Raw genomic sequence first — 22,526 nt, 5'->3', positions numbered from 1 at the left:
GCTGTCTGTCTTGGCTCCGTGGGTTGTGACTCCCGAACGTTGCGACTCGGTGATCGAAGCTGGATGGTGATATTCAACAGCGACTTCACGAACTTTTCGTCTGGGCCCGGATGGTACGTACCGCGGAGCGACAGGCCCGACCTACCCAGGTACCTTAAGGTTATAGTGGAGGGCGTCGGGTGGGCAGAGTCAATGGATTATTAGCGCCTGAGGCAACAAGACATATATCATCAAAATAAATTTCCCAGCATCTGTCTCCTCTTCTTCTTTCTTTTCCTCTCAAGGCACCATTTCCTTATCGTCAAGACCTGTTTCCACCTCCAGAACGTCTCGATCATTTACGTGTGCCGAGAAGAAATCCGCAGTCTTTTTCGCTAGCGGGGCCTGCAAGAAAAACTCTTTATCTACCGGGTTCTGTTAGATAGATACTGCTGACATTCCGTGCCATATCAACATGATTTGATAGCTGATAACAATACCACTCCTACTAACGAACTCGTGCCAAGCACTTGTAATTGTGCCATTAGAAACAAAGGCCGCACATGTGGTAGGCTTTGTATCCAAGCCGATCACGCTGTCAGTTAAAGGTGAACATTGTTGATGACATTGATAAAAAAACAACGTGGCATACGCCAATGAGAAGGTCGTATTGGAACATGAGACAACCTAGTGACATAAGAGCCATATGCAAACATGACCCAAACTACCTTAAATAATATCTGTACACATATCGAACTCGCGTTGATACCCGATCTCAACTCCGTTGTGACACCACGCTATCAAAATGCAATGAATCATGCCCGCCTTTCGAAAGATGCTGGGTATCAAACCACATGGATCTCCTTGATAATGCCTGAACGCCTGCTTAACTCTTGGTTCCCGCCTTGAATCATTCTATCATTAAGCTAGGCAGACAATTCTGCAACTGCTTGAGCAACCTCCTTAGTTGCTCTGTTTTCCCATTGCCGTCGGGCTTCATCGCTCAATGACGCCGCGCCTTTTACCTCGTCATAAAGCTTTCTTGAAATATCTCTGTTGATAACTGAGTATTGTTCCGTCGTTAGTTTTCTAGACCGCCAGTGTGGTCGTAATGCGCCCTTGACAATCTCATTTATGCTGATCTTATCTTCCTGGGTGATATTGGAGTCTGCTGACGGTTGGTCCTCTTTTTGAGCTGGCACCTCGGATGGACGGCGTGGCCGTGGTTGTCGTAGTTCTAACGGTCGGCTCTCTGGGGCCTTCACCAAGCGTGTCTCTGAATCGGACTGGTCATTGCTTGTATGAGTCGGGGAATAGTTTGCATGGGGTCTTGTTGGACGCGTCTCTGAGTCGCTGTGGTCACGATTTGAACGAGTCGGTGAATAATTCGCGGGGGCGTAACGAGGTTGGATAGTACTGCTGAGCGAGAGTGTTGGTGAAGTTGGTCGGCCGTTGAAGTTTGGCATAGGAGGAGGGGTAAGAGAAAGAGCCCGTGGGCTACTGTAATTTGATGGGGACGGAGATATCGCCGGTGAGAGGGCTGGGGATGAAGCCTCTGGTGCATGCCGCCATCCATTGGTAGTCATGGTCTCCTCCTCAGACATGATACTAGGCTCGAGTTCTTTCAGTAGTGAGGAAACCAAGGGAGGATCGATACTGCTACGGTCGACATTACCATTTCTGGATGACGATCCATTGGGAACAGGCCGTGTTGACGAGGGTCCAGCCGGCGCTGGAGAAGATACAGAGCTTGAACCTTCACCATTCTGGGTAGGCAAGCGACGTGTTCGGGGGCGCTTGAGCTTCCTTTCGGGTTCTTGGACGGGTTCGCGCGGAGACGTAGTCACAGACCGTGCTTTGCGCTTGCGAGAAGTGGTGCTGGGTTCATCCGTTTCACGAGCACGTTCCAAAGCGCCCCAAGCTCGTCTTTCGTCAGCCGTTTCTTGTACTGGCTCTGGTGCTGACTGAAGCCGTTCGCTAATAGCAGAAGGTATGTTGCTTATGAATACGTCACGAGCGCCCAGGCGGCGGGCAATATCCATTCTTTGCTGCCAGCGTTCGAGTTCGCGTCGCCCAAGTTCCTGGAATCTCCTGTATTGCTCTAATTCCTCATCTTCATCATCGTGGTTGTCCAAATCCAAGTCGCTCATCTCGTAGAACCGCCCAGAAAACTGACCCCAGGCGCCTTGCCACTCAACATTTCTAGCTTGCCGACGGGCTCGCCTTAATCGTGCTCGAGTTCGTACATGGTAACCACGAACATTTCGGGGGTTCGGACGTCGCACGTATGATGGACGAGGAGATTGTTCGCCAGATTCAGTGGTCCTTGGCTCTTCCACCAGCTGAAAAAGGTGAGAGCACTCCATACAATACCAATCACCGTCTGGAATGGCCTCAAGACCAATACAATGCGTATGGTAGGCTGCATCGCAGCTGTCGCATAGGAGAAGAACATCCTCCCTCTCTGAAGAGTTGCAAATGGGACATGGGTTGCCTTGCTCTTCCTCCTCTTCGTCTTCGGGGTTTTCGCCAAGCCACTGTCTTACATCGAATTCAGCAACCTGTTTTTTGTCCTGGACATCGTATTTCGAAATGGCGGTACCTGCAGAAAAGGAAGGGTTAGTAGATGGACAAATGTGAAGTAGGAGAATAAGCTTCCAACATACCATCGACCCCGTTGTACACTCGAACTGAATGGAAGGGATTACGACAAATGGGACATGTGTTTGTCTTTTGCGCCCAGGAACGAATACACGCATCATGAATAATGTGATTACACCCGTCAAGTGATGCAACTATGTTCAGATAATTGGAGTCGTTCTCAAGAACATCCGAGGCTGTGGAGGTTGTGGTAGGAACAGGCGCGGACTCGGGTGCGGATGCGGGCTCGCCGCCAGAAACACCAGCAGCAGCATCACTCGCAGCTACAGTGAGGGCAGCTGGAGCTTGGAGGGCAGCCGAGGGACGGGGCAGAGGATCCAGGCAAATAATGCACTGCTCCGCTTCAGACATGATGTCGAAATTGATAACACAGATCGTATCTTGATGAAAACATGTAAAATAAGATCGAGTGAATTAAAGTCGATTCGAGCCGTCGATTCGAGTAGGCGGTGATGGTGGTAAAAGGGAATGGGATGGGATGGGTGGATGGAGAGGTCCCGTCGTGATCGATTAGGCGGGATGGCTCGTTTTTGGGGGGGCAAAGTACCGCTGTAACTTAGCAGGCTGGCTTAGGTTGACACCCGAATGGTGATGCATTAGTGGACAGGAGCCCTGCAGGCAAAGGTAGAGGAAAATAAGAGAAAGAGATCCAGCTCTAGTGGAATGGGTGTTTTCAAGGAACCTAGAAGCCTGGCAGGGACGTGATCGGGGCCAATGAGCGCTCTCCCGTCTTGGATCAGCGCCACGCCTGGAAGAAATAAATGTTATGTTATGTGCCTGCAGAGCAAAAACAAATGCACGGTGGGGAGACCCTGATGACGGATGACTCTTGTTCGCGTCAGGCTTGATCACCGGTACCGTGCCTCAAGGTAGCCATTTTGAACACAGGCGCGTTAGAACGCACAAGGTTTATCAGGGAGTAGGAGGTAGGTAGACAATTCTTAGTACTTTCTGTGAAGGCCTTTTTATCCTATTCCTGCGCCGTGTAGAAGAACATCACGCCTTCTAATCTTCGACTTCGCCTCATCTGTTTCCCGAGTCCCGGACTCGATACCGTCCGTCCTTGGTCATTCGGCGCAGCAAATGGTGTCGGGTCTTTTTTACTACAAGCTGGCGCGACCGACTGTGGGCGCATGGCCTAAGTTAGATAGATAGTCTAGGGGAGGAAAGAAAACTCAGGACTTTGACCCTAAGTGATGAAAATATTAGGTAAATCTAGCCTAAGCTTAGGGTACTCTTTGCTAAGTTTATTTTGATACCTTGTATCGAGGTTCGGTGTTTTCTTGCCCCCTCAGGATAGTCAATGGTTCTACTTACATGGGACAGGGGTAGGTATGCACAAGATCATAGGTAGCCAGCATCCTCTATCAGATATATTATTTTGAAACGTTAATATTGAAGAAGGCAGCTCATAAATATCAAGAAGAAGAAAAAAGGGCAAGAAGTGCTTTAATTGCAGCTAAGTATAGCAACCGAGCGACACTGTGTTTCTGCTTGAAGTTGAATTTGAACGCCTGCTAAAATACAACGTAGCTTGAGTCAATATATTAAGAGTGGAAGAACTGACGTGAATTTGTCGACGATGTACCCCGTAGAAGCTGAACTTAATCGAGAGAGAACGGATTTCAGGAAGGAGCCAAACTGTTCGATACAGACCTACCAGAGGAGAACTTGCCGTGCCCCTCCTGGGACGCGGGTAAATACAGAATAGTGCTTTAGCCCAGGGAGATTCACGAGTGACAGCACAACAGCACAACACGTTTAATGAGCGAAAGATACATATCCATAGATATTGTCAAGGACGACAGTATCCTGAGTCACAACTGAAGGCTATCACTGGTACGGCACGCACCCAAATTTAGTGCAATACAGAAACCTAGAAAGCCATGATGCAAACTTGCCATAACCTACGAAGTCAGAACCCATCTCACAAGCCAAACTTGACCGTCAGATCTCGTGGTAACATACTGTCCATGTTGAGTATTTACGACTTCCGCTTATCATACTGCACCCCACAATACGTTTTGCTAAGCTGCTTCGAAAATGTCACAGTGAATTAACCAGACGTGTTTTATCGTCGAAAACCGCGTATCATATTTGCCCGTAACAACATGTGTCTTTTGCCAACCATGTCTCGTTGAGATTTGAGAAGTTCATACTACAGAAAATAATGGGCCCAATCAAGGTCGTACGAGGTTTAAGGGGGTTTAAATAACTAGGTAGGTAGATTCGAGGCGGGAAGAGACCTCACAGCTCATGTCCCTCGAGGTAAATCGGATCGGGCATAAATGTATGTTGTCGAAATCGGCTCTGATTACTTCATCAGAGAGAATATTCTACCACACTCGTGAGCCCCACTGTACACAGTCGAGAGTGACGAAGGACCTGCTGCGGCGTAAGATAGGGTCCTGGCATGGAACTCATGACTTGGACATTTGAGGGCTGGCCAAGAAGAACGTTAGTGTATTGGCATAGGACCTGTTCGTATCGTCCGGACCAGTTCCTGGAGACAGTAGAATCCTGCGATGGCTGAAAGATGACAATAGTTCTGTTAATTTATAATTGCACGGGGCGGGAGAGTTGTTGAATGGGTCTGAAGCCTGCAATTCTTTTTTGTTCATTGCTAATCGATCGGCTTCTATGTGATCGAATATCGGGTGTTGACGTCCAGATCGTCAACTCGTAGTGTAGGCACGAAATCCATATCCCCCGTACACCATACCGAAAAGCAAAGCCGTTTTCTTCTTCCGCTAGAGTCCATCCTTAAACCTCAGCAATCTCTCGGAGACGTCGCAGAGTCGATCGCATGGCGGCGGCAGCAGGTGTGCTATTCTTGGTTAGTGGTCCATCCTGATATGCATCATTCGAAAGAGTTGGGAGAACGAACGCAACGGTGTAAGCACCACCAGCAACGGTGCGCTTGCAAGACTTGCAATCCCAGATGCCGGTAGCCTGTCGCTTGACGGTGACCTTTCCGCAGAAAGTGCAGGTGTACTTGGCGTGCTGGGTGACTTCCATCTTCTTGACCTGCTTTCGCAGGGAAGCACCGTAACTAGAGACCAAGATGTTAGTATCGGTCGTATCAATATACCCAGCCGCTGCATAACCAAGGTCCCATCCTGCCTCGTGCCGCCCTTGGTCTACTCGTGGAACTTCTGGTCTGTATCTGTGGGCTAGCTTGTGCGAACCCTAGTCCACCGTCTGCCTCTGAAACAGTTGTCGGGACCATAAAGAGAGCCACAAGCAGCGGAGGAGTCGCTACAAACGAGAGCAAGGGAATCGGTGTCGACATGCTTCGGGTATGGGATTTTCGTCGTGAAACTTACCGGGTACCGTATTTACCGCTGCGAACTTGTTAGCTATCGTTGCTCTGATGCTGAGCTGAAGGATAATACATACGTAACACCGACCTTCTTTGTTCGCTTGGTCATCTTGAAGGATATGTGTCGGACGTCTTGGAAGGAATAAAGACGGCGGAGGTGAATGTTGCTCGACTGTTGGAGGCTGACACTGGATGTTGCAGAGGAAACAGAACTTGTGGTCTTTAGGGCAAGCCCATTCAGAAGCGAGTGGGTCCCACTTTCTTGAAATTTTTTGATGCTCGATCGGAAGAACCTCGGCGAAGAGAAACGTGCTTCGATTCGGCGAGACTGAGATATTGTTCGAACATGACTCGTGATCTCTTTAAAAGTTCCATGTGAAGGCCTCTGTTTATACTAGATAGGTACCTACTAAGGTATTACCAGAAACCTAGGGCCTTCAATTTTCGATGTGGAAACAAACCTTCTATAAAATTCCTTGTCAGCTAACTTGAGGAGCATATGCTTTAACAAAGGTGTGAAGCTCTTTTGCTACGCTTCCTCGCCCAAGTTCAAATTCTATCACGTCGACTTAGCCCATGTGAAGACATCATCAAATCTCATTCGTTCGGGACCAAGCTTGCTGATGAATGCCACCTTATTGAGACAAAGATCCTAATGTTAGGAGCGGAATGAACGCTCTCTCTGAGTACCTCTACAAGGGTGCCTGGTCACTGGGCGCCACCAAACTGATCGTCCCTCGGCATCATGATATCAAAGACAGTAACCCCCCAACTTGACCGTCTCGAACACAACCCTCCACAGCATCTCGTCTTTATCGACTCACATTGACTATATAAAAATTTGGTTCTCGTCTATTTCCAATCGACCTCGATATCAAGTTTCATTTAATTATTTCTCGAATTTCAATTGCCGATTGAAAATGCCCCTTGTCAAAGACCATGGCCGTCAATACGACATCGTTGTCCTTGGGGCAACTGGTGAGTTCTTATCTCCAGTTGGGCCATTGAGTAAGGCTATGGCCGAATTCTGACTGTATCCGAAGGTTACACAGGAAAATTAACGGCTGAATATATCTCGATGCATCTTGCAACTGACCTAAAATGGGCGGTGGCTGGCCGAAACAATGGCAAGTTAACGGCTGTGGTTGAAGAGTGCCAGAAGCTCAACTCTGATCGACTGCCACCAGGTACCGCCCAACAACATTCCTTGTTGATCCTTTATAGTCTACAGGCTGATGATTACAATTAGCCATTGAGGTCGTAAACCTGGTCGACGCCGACTTGAGTGTTCTAGCAAAGAAGACGTGTATTATTGTAACCACCATTGGACCATATAGCCTGTATGGTGAACATGCTTATAAGGCTTGTGCCGAGGCCGGAACCCACTACGTAGATGTCACCGGTGAAGCTGCTTGGGTTCATAAGATGATTAAGAAATATGAAGCAACTGCTAAACAGACAGGTGCTATCTTGATCCCACAAGCTGGAATTGAGTCCGCTCCCGCTGATCTCATCACATGGACGATGGCCAAGGCTATTCGTACCAATTTAGGCTCTCAGACGAGAGATGTGGTGGTTTCTCTCCACAAAATCAAGTGAGTACAGCTCTTCAACAAGAAGGCATAGTTCAAACAACTAACTGAGCCATAGCTCGGCACCATCCGGTGGCACACTCGCTACGGCCTTGAGTATCTGGGATGTCTTCTCGCTTCAGGAGATCAAGGAGGCTAGTAGCCCGTATGCCCAGTCACCTGTCAAACATAAGGATCCAACACGGCCCAAGAGCTCAATTCTCCAAATGATTTTTGGCGTTCGGACCGTACCAAATCTTGGGCTCCAGACCACGTCGGTCACGAATTCAACTGATGTTGCAGTTGTTGAACGAACTTGGGGTCTTCTCTCCAGTACGCCCTCCCGCAAAGATGAGTTTTATGGCCCCAATTTCGTTTGGGTAGAACACATGAAAGCCCGCAACTGGCTCCATGGGATCTTTATTCATTGGCTTCTTATTGTCGGCGGGGTCCTACTCGTATCAGTTGCACCGTTGAGGAGCTTTCTCAAAAAGCGTGTATATCAGCCCGGGGAAGGTGCTAAACGTGAGGACACGGCCAAAGATGAAATCGAGTATCGCGGCATCGCATATCCTGATTCGGAGAAGGCCGCAGGCAAAGCAGCTCTCTGCCGTATGTGGTATCATGGTGGCATGTACTTCTGTAAGTTTAAAATGCCGAAAGGTCATAAACTCTTACTGACAATTGTGCCCATAGTGACAGGAATGCTCCTTGCCGAGATTGCCGCAACAATTCTTGAAGACGACATTGAGCTCGATGGCGGATCTTATACACCAGCGTGCCTAGGTCAAGGTTTAGTTGACCGCTTGGACAAGTCTGGATTCAGGACAGACGTCAGGATTATTGATGCTTGAACCTGATTAGCAACGTAAAAACAAGGCGTTTGCACATGATGGGAAAGCAATGACACAACAGGGCTACATCACCTTCGCACAGACGAAGATCATTTGACCCCAAACCAATAAGGAGTATCATCTCCTAGATAAATATGTCGCCAACCGGCAGTTTCATACTCTTACGTCGCTGGCCCTTCATACATTACCTAGGCCTAGCTTGGCTTGCTCCCGACTAGGCATTCAGTGTTATTTAGTGGCAGAGGCTTCATTATATCGAAATTCGAACATCTTTTATTCTAAGAAACCCGTTTTTGGTGATTTGCCAAGCTTAATGCTACTATTGACTTCTTTGTCACTGATATTTGTGCCGTCAAAATGGCATGAAATCTTCCTCTTATATACAATGATAGAAGAAACCTTGGGGACTCGATCTGAGGCGACGAAAACACCTTCGTAGATTGAGAATTTCTCGTATAATGTTAGTGAGTTCTTTAAGCAGCTTTCCTCCTCTTGTACACAGTCAGTCTCGAGTCTTTTGACGTCCAAAAGCTCATCTTATATCAAGATAAGAAAAATATGTAATAAAGTTAGTAGTATGCTGAAAAGAGAAATGCGAGATGCCCCACAAAGAGCTTTCAAGCATGGTGGATCATTAGGTACTTACCTAGGTAGGTAGGTAGGTAGGTAGGTAGGTAGGTAGGTTGCTCTTCGCGTCAGGTCGCGGAAGTTTGGCAGACGTCATTAGCAACAGTAACATCAACTCCGGGAAAGTTCTTCACCTCAACACCCCAACCGCAATCCATCCTTCGTCGTTCAATCCGATCACGCTCTTGGTATCATTTCAATTGATCTTTACGACCCTTAGCGAACTGTGGTGCAGTAATTCACCTGCGCCCTGAAAGGTTCGAATCTACTTATCTTGCCGACTCCATTATTTCAACCTTCACTGGCTTAAACCGAAATGGATCCCCATCGCACTTCATCAGACGCTGTATCTAATGAGTCGTCGCCATTACTCCCTACCACAGAGAACAGACCCAAAGGAACACGATCAGTTACCTTCAGCGACAACCCTGTTACAAAAACCTTTGAACCTACTCGTCAAGAATTCCAACATCGAACCCCCGGGCATCATGCTGCTGGCTCCGTCAGCGGCGCCGCTGGCGGCCCTCCCATGCTCACAGCTTTGAACAATAAGCTCAGGAGACGGAATAGCCAAGGGTCGGTACCTGCAGTTGCTAATCTATCTTTTGGGCCCAAAATTGGACCTCAACGCAGCACGAAGAAGACGGAGAAGCTGAAGCTGCTTCCCAACACTGACTTGGACGACCCTGAGGATGAGGAGAGTGGTAGAGATGTCTATTCTCAGTACACACGTATCAAGGATCCTGCTGCGCGGAGAGATGCAGCGAAACTTGGAAAAGCGGATCGAGACCGACTGCCGCGTGTCACGGCATATTGCACTGCAAACCGATACGAGATGGACGCCCTGATGAGATTTCTAAAGGGAAGAGGAAAAACCCGAAGCGCAAATCCCAAGCTCATCGACGAATGCATATATACGCCGTATAACTATACCTCCAAAAACGCGCGCAGTCGCGATCCAGTTCAGAATTATGAACGCCGGCATTCAACTGGAGGTGACGCCATTGATGTCGCGCAACAGCGGATCGACTTAGCTGACTTACCTTTAGAAGAGGCCGGTTCAGAGGCTCTTGGCCACAATGGCCACGCCCATAACGATGCTAATGGTAACGGTAATGGCTCCCACATTGACAGCGCAGATCTGCTGGGCTCGGCAGTAGAAGATCACGACTCGATAAGCGAGACCAATCCCGATTTTGATACCCAGGTGCATACACCCGAGGTGTTCCTCTTTGATTATGGGGTGGTTGTCATCTGGGGAATGACCGAAGCTCAAGAAGCCCGGTTCTTGAAAGAGATCGCCAAGTTTGAGACAGAGAAGCTTGCCCCAGATGATGTCGAGACTGAGTTGTTCAACTTTTACTACACAAAGGATTATCAGGCCCGTATCTATAATGACTTTATCACTCTCCGCGACAAGAACAACTACATGACGAAATTAGCTATTTCTCATGCATTGGCACAAAGTGTTAAAGTAAGCTAACCTGCTCATAAGGGTTGTATCGGGACGATTTGCTAAGAGCTTGCAGACTTCACTCTTCGAAGAGCTGATTGCATCAACCGTTGACACATGCAAAGATATTCCTACACAAATAGCCACAACGGGGAAAATTGCACTTCGGCGATCACAGATCAACATGCAAATTGGAGAGCTTTTCATTCTTCGCATCAACATACACCTCAACGGCTCGGTACTGGATACACCTGAGCTCTTCTGGGTAGAGCCCCAACTTGAACCCGTGTATCAAGCCGTGAGGAGTTATTTAGAGATGGATCAGCGCGTTGGACTTCTGACAGAACGTCTCGATGTCATAGCAGATTTGTTGGCTGTGCTAAAAGGAGAGCTCAGCCATGGCCATGACGAGAAGCTTGAATGGATCGGTATGCTAAGCGCCGTTCTATGACATACACAGTATGCTAACCACTCACCAGTAATTGTTCTTATTGCGGCGGAAATTCTCGTTGCAGCTGTCAATATTGTAGTAGACTTATATGTCGGCGAATAAGTTCTTGTTCAACCACGGTATCTCACCCATTCCTTCATTGGAGAAGGAAGAAGGAGAAGAAGAAACAACCAATTCGGCTAATGGAGGTTCATCTTGTCAGTCTGTTTTATAGTTTGGTATAAAAACCCACAAACGAAGCGACCGGGAGTACGTGTAAAACTTGCAGATATTAGATAGACGACTCCGCGTCTGGGTCTCAGAGCGATGCGCGCGAAGAAAAAGTGCTCCTTAATCTATTGAGTCCGTTCTCGGAACTTAGTTCTTTATTGTGAAAAGCATCTAATTACTAGTACAAGGGTTGATGTCATGACACGCGAAATCGTATACCCGCCAAAACGCCTCTATGGACATTCAATGGATGTCCTCACTCCTCGACTTTCTCGCCAGCCTGTGTATCTTGATCCTCAGTGTCATCACCCATCTCTATGTCCTCGTCCTGAACGAGTTGCTTTGGCTCAGCAGGCTTATCATCCTTCTTGTCAGATGCGGGGCTTTTCTTCGACTCATCGTTCTTGGCCATCGCAAGCTCGAATTTTGCCTCGTATTCATCTTTCTCACCATCTGAGAGACCCTTCCAGACACGAGAAAGCTCATCCTCAACGTTCACAGGGATCTCGTTGTCCTTTTCCTTGCTCTCGAGGCCAGGCCGTGTTTCCAAGCAAAACAGCTCGAATGCACTGGTGGGCTTCTTAGAATCGCTCGCAGAGATACCGTTGGCATGAGCCGGCTTAGGTTGGCTTTCTGGAGGGTGTGAGAAGGTTTCGGAGGTTGGGGAGCCGGCGGTATTGGTAAAAGATGCAGCAGCTGGTGCCTTCGAGTCGGAATCAGGCATCATCGACTTTCGGTGGCCTCTCTTCGTACGCAAAGGCTTGTCTTTGGGCTTCTGGTGGTTAGCTAACTCACTTGGTATGGTGAATTGGTAGTCCTAATCCAAGCGCAAAAGCATCAACATTGAACCGGGCGCCATAAGTAGTAGAGGCGCGGCAGGCCGGTAGAGGATTGCCAGGCAAAGGGAGAAGAGGGGTGGGAAGAAAATAATAGCATACTGTAGGAGGTGGGCTTGGGCTGCCGTCTGAATCCTCAACATTTGCGCTCGTGCGCTTAGCGAGCTGTTCGAGAAGAAACGCGCGCTCTATTCGCAGCTTTTCAACCTGGCGCTTGATACGAGCAAGACGAAGTCGAGCGGCATCATTGGCGTCTTCGACCTCATTGGTGCGGTTCTTCAGCTGAACACATTTTCGACGATAGGCCTCCTCCACGGAAGGAGGGAGTGTAGAAGGAATCGCTGGTGTGCGAGGAGGTAGGTCAGCTTCTGATGCCTTGCGCTTGAGTGTTATGGGCATCCTGGGCGTTTGATCTGGAGGTGAGGTGATGATGCAGGAGCCGTGAAAACAATACAAGAACGCTCGACAATGAGAAGAGTGCGGTTGTGAAATGCAGGGCAAATGAAGATCGTGTGGTAGATGGCGTAAGGTGTGCCTTGGCCTTGATTTGAGCCGTGAGTTTGAAGGTTGGAGCAACCAACAGAACCCACCGGGCGCGATCATTGACACTGAGCGATTCTGTCACGGGCGTATGACTTACCAGGCATGGTTGGTCTAGCTAAGGTACCTAGGCAGGTATGAATCACAGCTAATAATTTTGTCTCTACGGTTGGTATGTATCTCTCTGAAAAAGGTTCAATTATGAGACGATGAAAGATAATTGCGTCGTCGACTGTCGAAGTTCGCTGTGAGTTTAGGGGTGATTGCTTGACGCGCGTGACGATTCGCTAGGTCACTGAATCACTGGTGGGCGATGTCCACTTGAATCTGTAATTGATGAACCGCTGAAACCGAACAGGCAAAAATACAAAGAAGAAGTTTCGTCACCAAGGCGAGAGAGAGGAGCTAGTACCTATGGCGCTGGTCGTGGGTATCGGAATGGAAAGGTGTTAAAAGTAAGTGTGTCAATCAGCCATCACGAGTCGCAAACCTGGACGGTGTCAGTTTGTTGTTCCCGTCACCCAAGCTTTGCGGGTGTGCTCGTTAGCCACAACGGCATGCAAGGCTGAAAGACTCTTTCGGGGGTGTGGCGGAGACCATATCTGATTGGGCAGCTAGACCCTTGAATCTGCCCCTCAAATTGAGGCTGTTATCAGCAAGAACGCTTATATGTAAGGCACCTAGGCTGCTACCTAGGTTTTCACTACCTGAGATAAAGTTGCTGATCCGGGATTCTCAAGTATAATAATACGAGGAATTCTTGGTTGCCTTCAGAACCCCAAAAACTTAGTAGTCATTCATTCGCAATCAACTGTATTCATCACTGCCCGCCCGTAAGGTACCTAGTATCTAGAGAGGTAGAGTAACGCGCTGGCAGGAGCGAGCTCCCGTCTGAGCCCAGTGCAGGTAGTCGGGTACGTACCTACCACCTCTCTTACCCACTAAATCACCCCGTGGAAGTTTTTCAGACTTGGGGTGGTGGGACATTGAAGCTAGTGGGCGAAATCTATCCATCAACAGGTATCACCTCGACTTTCAAACCAAACACATAGTTGACGACATATCTTATACAGCCACAACCAAGAACATCGCCTCCTGAGCGCTGTGGCCGTCAAAGATGTCACTCAATATCCCCAACGCCCCCAACGCGGGCTTATTCAAGCAAGGTTATAACAAGTGAGTTGCTCCCCTCCTTGTCTTGGGAGCTCCCCGCCTCTTTACTTGCCTCCTTACCAATGCCACTTTCATGATCACAACAATCAGTGAATGACTTTTTTTATGAATCCGACTAACAAATCTATCTCTTTCTCAATAGCTACGACTCCGAAGATGGTGCTGTACTTCGCAATATCGACGCCTGCAGAGCGATTGCGTCCACGGTTCAGACCTCACTTGGCCCCTATGGCCGCAACAAGATTGTCATCAACCATTTGCAAAAAATGATTCTTACATCTGACGCTGCGACCATCCTACGCGAACTCGACGTTGTCCACCCCGCTGCCAAACTCCTCGTCATGGCTAGTCAGCAACAAGAAGCCGAGATGGGCGATGCTACCAACCTTGTTATTGTCCTCGCTGGCGAGCTGCTTCGAAAGGCGGAGGATCTGCTGCGCATGGGCCTCAAGACATCGGATATCGTCATCGGCTACGAGAAGGCCCAGAAGTTTGCTCTTGAGACCCTTGAAGAGCTGGCTGTTGACAAAGTGGAGGATATGCGGGATCAGGAAGAGCTGAGCAAGGCCATCAGCACGGTTATTGCCAGCAAGCAAAACGGAAACGAGGCATTCCTTGCCGATCTTGTTGCCGAGGCTGTTCTCAATGTTCTCCCCAAGAACCCTGCCAACTTCAACGTCGACAATATCCGCGTGGTCAAGATCATGGGTGGAAGCCTGGAGCAGAGCAGGGTTGTCAAGGGCATGGTCTTCCCTAAGGAGCCTGACGGTTCGGTCAAAAAGGCCAGCCGCGCCAAGGTTGGTGTCTTCACCTGTCCGATCGACGCTGGTCAAACCGAGACCAAGGGTACTGTTCTTCTGCACAACGCCAAAGAGATGATGGATTTCACAAAGGGTGAGGAATCTCAACTTGAGACTTCCATCAAGGAACTTTACGACTCTGGCCTCCGGGTTGTTGTTTGCGGTGAACGTGTCGGCGATTTGGCGATGCACTACCTGAACCGATTCGGAATATTGTGCATCCGAATTCTGAGCAAGTTCGAACTTCGAAGAGTCTGCCGTGTTGTCGGTGCCACCCCCCTGGCGAGGTTGGGGGCTCCTATGCCCGACGAGATGGGAAGCATCGATGTTGTTGAGACCCTTGAGATCGGTGGTGACCGAGTTACAGTCTTCCGACAGGAGGATGAGGTTACTCGAACCGCCACCCTTGTGCTTCGAGGAGCAACCCAGAACCATCTTGATGATATTGAGCGCGCCGTCGATGATGGTGTCAACGTCGTCAAAGCCATTACCCGCGACCCGCGGTTGGTTCCTGGTGCCGGTGCTACAGAGGTCGAGTTGGTTGAAAGGATACAAGCTCACGGTGAGAAGACTCCCGGACTTAGCCAGTACGCGATCAAGAAGTATGGCGAGGCTTTTGAGGTTGTTCCTCGCACCATTGCTGAGAGTGCCGGACTTGACGCCACTGAGGTTCTCAGCCGCCTTTACGCTGCCCATGCCAACAGTGACGCTTGGGATATTGGCGTTGATATTGAGGTTCGTTTTGATTCATCCATGGTGGATCCGTCTCTAACCCATGCCACAGAACGATGATAACACTGGTACTATTGATGCCAAGGACGAAGGTATTCTGGATCTTCTCATCTCCAAGCAGTGGGCCATCAAACTTGCTACAGAAGCCGCGCGCACCGTCTTGTCTGTTGACCAGATCATCGTGGCACGACAAGCTGGAGGACCCAAGCCCCCCGGACCCAACCCTGTATGTTCACTTCCCCTTTCCCATAAGAAGCTTTGACTGACTCAAGCCCTACAGAACTGGGACGAGGACTAAATGGATGAAACTAAAAAGGTCAAAATGGGCAATGGATTTGATATGTGACAATCACCTGGTGTCGTGATTGATTAGATATCCTTTCAGATAACAGGGTCAAAGCATGGGCATATATTTATTCAAATTGTCCAGTATCCCGTTGTAAATCCTGCTGTGACTTGGATCACTCGGTTCTGTCTGACTCGGTACCGCGATTATGGACTTCAATTTCGATAGCCAATTCAGACGCTGTAACAAAGTTGTTAAGTATTTTTCATGCATCGACTTCGTTAAGTCCCTTCCCGCTTATGACTATCTATCTATAGGCGCAGATAATCCAGAAACGCAGTATATATAAGGCCGGAAAAGGCTGTCCAGCACATCAATAAACCCCATTATGCAGAAGGATCAGCAGAATATAGGAGCATAACAAGCTGTTTCCAAAATACTCCATAAGTAAATGCGAACCATAGAACGTCAGAATATCGCAGGACAGATAGAGCTGGATTGTACCGATTGCACTGAGTCAGAAAAGTATCTATTAATGCAAGATGATGAAGCAGGTATATACTACGAGCATAAGGTCGAATGTGCGCCAGATAGTTGGTAGATTCCAGGGGTATCGAACAATTCAGATAGGGAGCCGGAAGAGATAATGCATCCCTTCATCGACTGAAGAAAGCAAGTAGCGAGCATAAAGTAGCAATAGCAACAAATGCATGTGTAATAGCGTGGGAAGCATCTGAATGTTTTGGTCATGATCGGTCGTTAGTCAAGCTGAAAATAGAGCCAGAGCGCTATTTCAGCTATGACAGTAAATGAAAAAGAGGAAATCGGCGAAAATCATTATGAAGATCAAGATTCTTCTGTGATTCCGCCCTCACCGCCACCATCCTCACGCCATTCTCGACTCTTCTCCGTGAGCTTCTTGACGCCGCTAACGCGGCAAGCCCACAGCCCCTCGATAGGGGTGCGGTACGTGAAAGCTCGCTGGGAGCTTATTACGCCGATTGCCTGCAGGACGGCCTTTCTGCTGTCGCGACTGAAAACAGCAGGATGGTTGATCCACTCCAGACTACTCTCTAATTCAGCATCAAGGGCTGCGACAGTATTGGCATCAATTCCGGCACCAAGTCCAAGGCCATCGTTGGATCGGCTACGGCCCAATTGCGAGGAAGGGAGACCATTTGCACCAGAGATTGCCGAAGCAGGTGGTGAAGGGCTGCGTTTGCGATCGGGAGTGGTTGATTGGCCCGGCGAAGCGTCGTTCGCGGGATGGGGAGTAGAGGGAGCCGAAGGGGTCGACTTGCTTGGAGGGGGGATGGGGGGAAGTCCACCTTTTCCGAGACCCTTCAGAATTGATCGAGTCTCATTCAACAGCGTATGGGCACGGTCGTGTTGGCCGCGGCTGACCAGAGTGAGCGCACGGGTAAGCATGTCAGAAGTGAGGAGCTCCATGCGGCGCTGAACAATACTTGGGTGAGGAGGAATAGGAGGTGAGTTCTGCCATGTCTTCTTGGATCCTCCACTGACTGGAAGCATGGTGATGGCCAGAAGAGATGGCCGAGGCATATGCGTGACAGTGCCCTCGCGTAGGATATCCCCCCAGCTAAGGTCTGCTTGGATCAATGGAACCTCTTCGACAGAGAGAGTTCTTTCGTTATCGTTGTCCATGGGGCCGCCGAGTGCTTCGAGACCTGAGACAATATTATCCCAGGGATCTTGAGGAAGTTGTTCCTGGGAAGAATTGTCAGGAAGAATGACAAGTTGTACAAGAACATCACGCTTGTCCCCAAATCGAAGATCACCGAGGGATGCTTCCGCATCTCTGCCCGTAGCTCGCTTCGTAATTTGCAGGGCACCACTAATCTTGTGGAATTTGGCAGGAGAACCCTCGGGCAGCTTGAGCTTAAGCTTAACATTCTGATGAGACAGGGTCTGCATGCTCCCTAGACATCCAGCGAGGCATTCTCGAAGCATCATCCAGTCCTTAACATAAGTATAAGAAGCTTTTGTTCTTGTTGACAATTCGATCATGGTGTCCGGCTTGTGTGTCATCCCGAGGCCAAACGAGTGGATGGTGATTTTGGCAGCTTCAGCTCGAGACACGACGAAATCAACGCTATCGGCGTCTGAGGTAGACGCATCGCTTATCAACATGATAGATGCGATAGGGTTGTTGTACTTTCTTTGCATGAGCAGATCCATCGCAACATTCGCGCCCTCCACAACATCAGCGCGATGGCTCTTTTGGCCAACCGGCTTGATGGATGTTAGGATATTACTCCAGCCTGGCCAAGCCTTGGTAGTCATGCCAACGATTGGCACGCCGCCGCCGCCTGAACCAAAAGTGACCAATCCCATACGGTCACGCTCGCCAAGTGTGTTTACCATAAATTTCAAGGCATCTCGGACGAGGTTGATCTTGACGCCCTGCATAGAAGAAGAAATAGGCACCACCACGACGACATCGATGGGTACATGAACCGATTTCGCCATGGCAGGACTTCTGGGGAAATTCGTGTAGTCAGTGGGTGCTGTCGTCGTTGATCTCGCGCCACCCCAGGAGGATGCAACCGAAGAGACTCTCTGTGGGCGCGAACGTTGCCACTCAAGTTCCTCGTCAGTTTCTGACTCGCCGCGATCATATTCGGGGCTGCGTACAGGAGATGTCTCAACGGCATTAAGGTCAAGAAGAGCTTGCTGCCACAACTTCAATTGATTGCGGTTCTCGAAACGAAGATGGAATTGTGGTAATTCAGCAACGGAGAGGCTGAGCGTCAGGATATTCTCGTCGATATTTCCCGTCTCTGACACTTCATTCAGGTGCTTCTTAATAAGAATTGAGCCCTTAAGAGTGCATCGAGTTGTTTTGCGTGGAGCGCCGTTCTCATCCCACTGTTGTGCTTGGGGGATCTTCTTCTCCTTGACGCAAATAAGCATCTCAGCGAAGAGGAAACATTCCAACTCCTGCCATGAGACTTTATCCTTACCCACCCTAAGAGTACCATAGAGCCTCAATTTTCCGAATCTGTAGAAAAATTAGCCTTTTCGTTCATACTGACCATGATCGCCCACTAATGAAAGCCAAGCGCCGCTACTGACCTGCTAAAGTCGAGCCCATGCCAATTATCAACGCGGTTGCGCAGACTATCGGTCATCTCTTCCAAAACCTCCGTAGATTCGTATGGGTAGAAGCGAGGCGCACTACGAGCTGGAGATGGCGGGCGGCCATATGCCTCCTCAGCACGGTTGGTGGTAGCAGGAGGCAGAGGGGCTGCAGCACCCAAATCTTCAGGATCCGGCCTCCAGTTATTATCAGGAACCTCAACAGTAACAAGACATGTAAGTGTCTGTTGTTGTCGCGAGCGGTTCAATGTTGGGAACTCTGAGCGAACAGTGACAATCGGCGCCGGAATAGGGTTGCGTGTCATTGGTCTAGGGCTTGCAGGTGTCGTCTCCATCGCTTGGACATCGTAGTCATGGCGTCTGGCAGGTCCGCTTTGTGTTGTCTCGGGATATCCGCCGGATGAAGCAACTCCTGTGGCTTCACTGTCACTTCGAGCATGCCTCGAGGGGCCATATCGATCTGATAGTGGCGCATCTCGACTATCCCTCATACTACCCCGAGCAACGCTGTCACGGCCTCCGACGTGTTGTTGCTGCATGGGGCGTCTTTGATTACTCTCGACACTGGGAGCTCGAGCTGGCTGGTTGTCCCAAGGGGTTGCGGTTGGTGTTGGGGTCATAGCGGACCTCGAATCAGTACCGACGGAACGCACCATGTTGCTAATCTTCTCTATACACATGTCAGTATGTCGCTCTGATTATACCAGAACAGGTAGCAAACCAATATCTATAACGTTTCCTCCTCGACTTGTGTCCAAGTGGAGGGGTGCGTCACATGTCGGGCAATATTGTGACTCGAATTCGCGAATGAATTCATAGAAGCATGCCTCGTGTGAGACATGAGAGCAAGAAAATTGTAGGATGCGCTCGCCGCGTAGGGTGTGTTCAAGCGGCTCTTCACAAACTGCGCATTCGCTTCCCACAAATGTGCGCTCTCGTCGTGAGCGACTTCTATCAGCGTTGGTAGCCATGACGTTGTTGTCGATACTGCCAACTCGACGGGAAGCGTTGCTACCGCCTGACCTTACTGAGCCAGCGGAGGAGACTGAGTCTTGCCCGCGGAGAGATTTGGTTTTAACGGAATGTCCTTCAGTAAACGGTTTGGAGTCTGTGCCAGTTCGGGGTCTTCGACTGGAGGCGCGTGAGCCAACCAAGCCAAGTTCTCGAAGATTTGTGGCAATTGCCTTGTCGTCGTCCCGTCCTTGACTCGATGAAGTGTTGTGATCCTGATTTTTCCGTAGTCTGCGAAACATTTAAATAAGACACCTTTTCTTCGCGGTGTCTCTAGTTATTGTGTTATAAGACAAGCACTGTTTCGACGGTTCTGGGTGATCGAGCAATTGCTGGTCAAAGGCGCTTGAACTTAGAAGAGTAAGGGGCGGGAATCCATGCGCCGTCAAAAATTTCCAGAACGGAAGATCGAGGTTAAGACTCCGTGATCGTAAGGGGCTATGTGATATGGTCAAGCACGGTTGACTGCAAGAACAAAATCAAAACCAATGAGAAGATGGAGATAACAGGATGTCGGGGCGAAAAGGGTGAAGAGACAATTATGCGGCACCGCTTTTCTGAGGAATAAACGTTTTGACTGTGCGAGGTCGTATGCGACAGGTCGGTTGTGATGTTTCTGACTTTGCTTTTTAGCAATGCGCGATGTGATGCTGACCCTTGGTCATCACTCACTTTGGCTAAGTTGGCCCAGAATCACTTCTCCACAGGCTTAACCAAAAGTCACAATCGTCTCACAACGACTATCTTCGAACAATGCAATTGCTTTTGCTTTCTAGGCGCTCGTAAGCTGGAGAATTTCGTTGAATGAAGAAACAACCAATTCGGCGGGTGGTATCCTGGGTCGTTGAGGCGATAAGGCTCGTCTATCTTGCGCTCGCTCGCTGATAGGCAGATTCGTTTCTTTTTATTACGATAGACGATCCCACTGTCTGTGTGCTTCTAGGAGGTTGACTCCTGATAGATGAAAGGAGAGGAAAGGGCAAGATTTGAGACGAGAAAAGAAAAGAAATTACTAAAGCATCAAGAGCAAGAGCTAAAGTGGAAGGAAGTAACTTAAGATATGGGCGTGGTGGGCTATATGAGAAAGAAATGGAAAAGAGAAATGGATGGATGGATGTTTGATTTGCACCGTACGACCAGGCCATTAACCTTGAGTGGCACCAAATCCAATCCAATCCAGGACTCCTGTGCTTGGTACTAAGATGCTTGGTGCCAGGTACCGCCTATTAAGAGACGGAGGACCTCCCTTTCAGAGCTTGGCCTGTTCTTTAGGACCTTCTTGCAGGGGGCGCCTTGAATGACTTTGCACGGGTCACTAGGTACGCTACCAACCGTCAACTTCCACTCTGTACCCCTTCTCCCGGGACTAGGGTTGCTGATTTTTAGTTTGTCGCTCTCGCGGTGGCCGGACAAGACAGTGGATCTCCCATTGAGCGTGCAGGGGACCTCCCCTGCTCAACCACAAAAAAGGCCCGGGCTTCTGACAGGGGTCCCCAGGGCTCAGAGCCTGGGCTGCGCTCAGAGCCGAACAGTCACCACCACCACAAAGCATGGATGTATCAAGCCAAGCTGGGGGCTTGTATCGATTCCCTGGTGGCCTCCCTCAGGCACCTACCCGGCATTTCATCTCTAACGCTTTCCTGCCCCTGGCTTTTCCAGCTTTCAGGTCCCAGGTCCCATACATACGAAGAAAATAGAGGCTGGGTCTTTTTCGGCACCCAGCTGCCCGGCCTCGAGAAAGGATGGGGGGAAGCCTGCCGATGAGTCGGGCTAGCCATAACTGCTATACAATATGTCCAAGGGTCAAAATTCGTGGAACTGTGAGCTTCAAGGAAAGAAACGAGCTTCCCTTACAGGTCAACTCCACTCGTAGGGTCTCTTGACTCGAGCCTTCAGAGAATTTCGACTCGGTCGGTATCGTATTCCAAAAATCAAGGGCCATCCTCAAAACCGTGAGGGGATGGGATCTGTCGGGGCCTGAGCTCCATCCAAGCGTTTGGTTACCCAGGCTAGCGAGCGACTTGCCCCATCTAGGGAAGCCACCTTCCTATGGGAGCGGAGATCACTGATGTGCCTATCCGCGCTGCTCGACTCTAGCCTGGTGCCACCGCGCAGTCAGTGCACTCTCTGAATCTCTCTGTCTGCCCATACCTGATGGCGTTGGATAGAGCCCCTTTAGGTAGGGACATCAATCGCATCCAGATCTGAAGACACCTTCCACCAGAGCTACCAGGGGCACAACTCAGGGGCCCTGAAAATCAACTCGGGCGGTACTTGATTCACGTGGCTTGGTCAAGCTGATGATCGCCGTTAAACTCACATTCGAATCAGCAAATCTCCAAGTGCAACATCATGGTGTAAGTCAGGAGGGCACGCGCACGAGCATCGGGTCTCTTTGCCAGACCCTAACGTTAGGTCATATGCTGTCTCACTTGCTTCTCCACATGCGAATGTCTTCATCCACAACGTACTGCCATAGACAGGAGATTTACGTGCAGTCAACATCGAGAGCCAGCGTTTACCTCACTGTATCTACATGCACTTGCGTTCACTTCACCGAGGCCGTGTGAGCCGGGATGCAGGTAGCATGGCCTAGCAATATCAGTCTGATTGGCAAGCCAAGCTAGCATGGTCAAATAGGTACAGCATCGCGAAATCACACAGGGCATTCATATGTCAAAATTCTTCGAGTCTGCAGGTATTCGGCCCCGATAGGACATAAGGTAGTCACTCGGCATACAATAATCCATCTGGAACTCAATTTAACACCGGAAACTGGAGTCTCCGCAGCATATGCTGACTCAAGTGAGAGGTTGACAACTGATTCCATGTAGAATGGCAGGGCAGCATGAAACAATTTACTGACAATTTGCGATGAATATAGCATGGCAAACGAACAA

General features: G+C 49.4%; 7 protein-coding genes across 7 annotated transcripts; 3 read left to right on the top strand and 4 right to left on the bottom strand.

Annotated features, from left to right (window-relative positions):
• Window positions 1–905: 905 nt before the first annotated feature.
• FTJAE_12579 (ribosomal L37ae) lies at window positions 906–2,991 on the bottom strand (the record flags this gene model as incomplete). The annotated part of the gene is made up of 2 exons (XM_037345639.1): window positions 906–2,581; window positions 2,646–2,991. The coding sequence occupies 2 exons, from the start codon at window positions 2,989–2,991 to the stop codon at window positions 906–908; spliced, it is 2,022 nt and encodes a 673-aa protein (XP_037200391.1).
• A 2,412-nt stretch (window positions 2,992–5,403) lies between these two features.
• FTJAE_12578 (RPL34B) lies at window positions 5,404–6,071 on the bottom strand (the record flags this gene model as incomplete). Its single annotated transcript, XM_037345638.1, has 3 exons — window positions 5,404–5,800; window positions 5,967–5,984; window positions 6,040–6,071. The coding sequence occupies 3 exons, from the start codon at window positions 6,069–6,071 to the stop codon at window positions 5,404–5,406; spliced, it is 447 nt and encodes a 148-aa protein (XP_037200390.1).
• An 811-nt stretch (window positions 6,072–6,882) lies between these two features.
• FTJAE_12577 (uncharacterized protein) lies at window positions 6,883–8,387 on the top strand (the record flags this gene model as incomplete). Its single annotated transcript, XM_037345637.1, has 5 exons — window positions 6,883–6,940; window positions 7,006–7,149; window positions 7,212–7,557; window positions 7,613–8,175; window positions 8,230–8,387. The coding sequence occupies 5 exons, from the start codon at window positions 6,883–6,885 to the stop codon at window positions 8,385–8,387; spliced, it is 1,269 nt and encodes a 422-aa protein (XP_037200389.1).
• Window positions 8,388–9,330: 943 nt separating this feature from the next.
• Window positions 9,331–11,020, top strand: FTJAE_12576 (Sad1-interacting factor 2; the record flags this gene model as incomplete). Its single annotated transcript, XM_037345636.1, has 3 exons — window positions 9,331–10,488; window positions 10,544–10,895; window positions 10,947–11,020. 3 exons carry the CDS (start codon window positions 9,331–9,333, stop codon window positions 11,018–11,020), a joined length of 1,584 nt encoding a protein of 527 aa, XP_037200388.1.
• Window positions 11,021–11,384: 364 nt separating this feature from the next.
• On the bottom strand, window positions 11,385–12,363 carry FTJAE_12575 (uncharacterized protein; the record flags this gene model as incomplete). The annotated part of the gene is made up of 2 exons (XM_037345635.1): window positions 11,385–11,945; window positions 12,067–12,363. 2 exons carry the CDS (start codon window positions 12,361–12,363, stop codon window positions 11,385–11,387), a joined length of 858 nt encoding a protein of 285 aa, XP_037200387.1.
• A 1,258-nt stretch (window positions 12,364–13,621) lies between these two features.
• On the top strand, window positions 13,622–15,507 carry FTJAE_12574 (t-complex 1 subunit theta; the record flags this gene model as incomplete). The annotated part of the gene is made up of 4 exons (XM_037345634.1): window positions 13,622–13,680; window positions 13,820–15,212; window positions 15,262–15,435; window positions 15,490–15,507. 4 exons carry the CDS (start codon window positions 13,622–13,624, stop codon window positions 15,505–15,507), a joined length of 1,644 nt encoding a protein of 547 aa, XP_037200386.1.
• An 834-nt stretch (window positions 15,508–16,341) lies between these two features.
• Window positions 16,342–19,868, bottom strand: FTJAE_12573 (von Willebrand and RING finger domain protein; the record flags this gene model as incomplete). Its single annotated transcript, XM_037345633.1, has 3 exons — window positions 16,342–18,517; window positions 18,592–19,285; window positions 19,337–19,868. The coding sequence occupies 3 exons, from the start codon at window positions 19,866–19,868 to the stop codon at window positions 16,342–16,344; spliced, it is 3,402 nt and encodes a 1,133-aa protein (XP_037200385.1).
• Window positions 19,869–22,526: the final 2,658 nt, after the last annotated feature.

The sequence above is a fragment of the Fusarium tjaetaba genome, assembly GCF_013396195.1.
Source record: "Fusarium tjaetaba strain NRRL 66243 chromosome Unknown NRRL66243_c0000347, whole genome shotgun sequence".
NCBI classification, from domain to species: Eukaryota; Fungi; Ascomycota; class Sordariomycetes; order Hypocreales; family Nectriaceae; genus Fusarium; species Fusarium tjaetaba.
The sequence above is the reverse complement of the archived record's forward strand: the minus strand, read 5'-3'. Positions and strand labels throughout refer to the sequence as shown.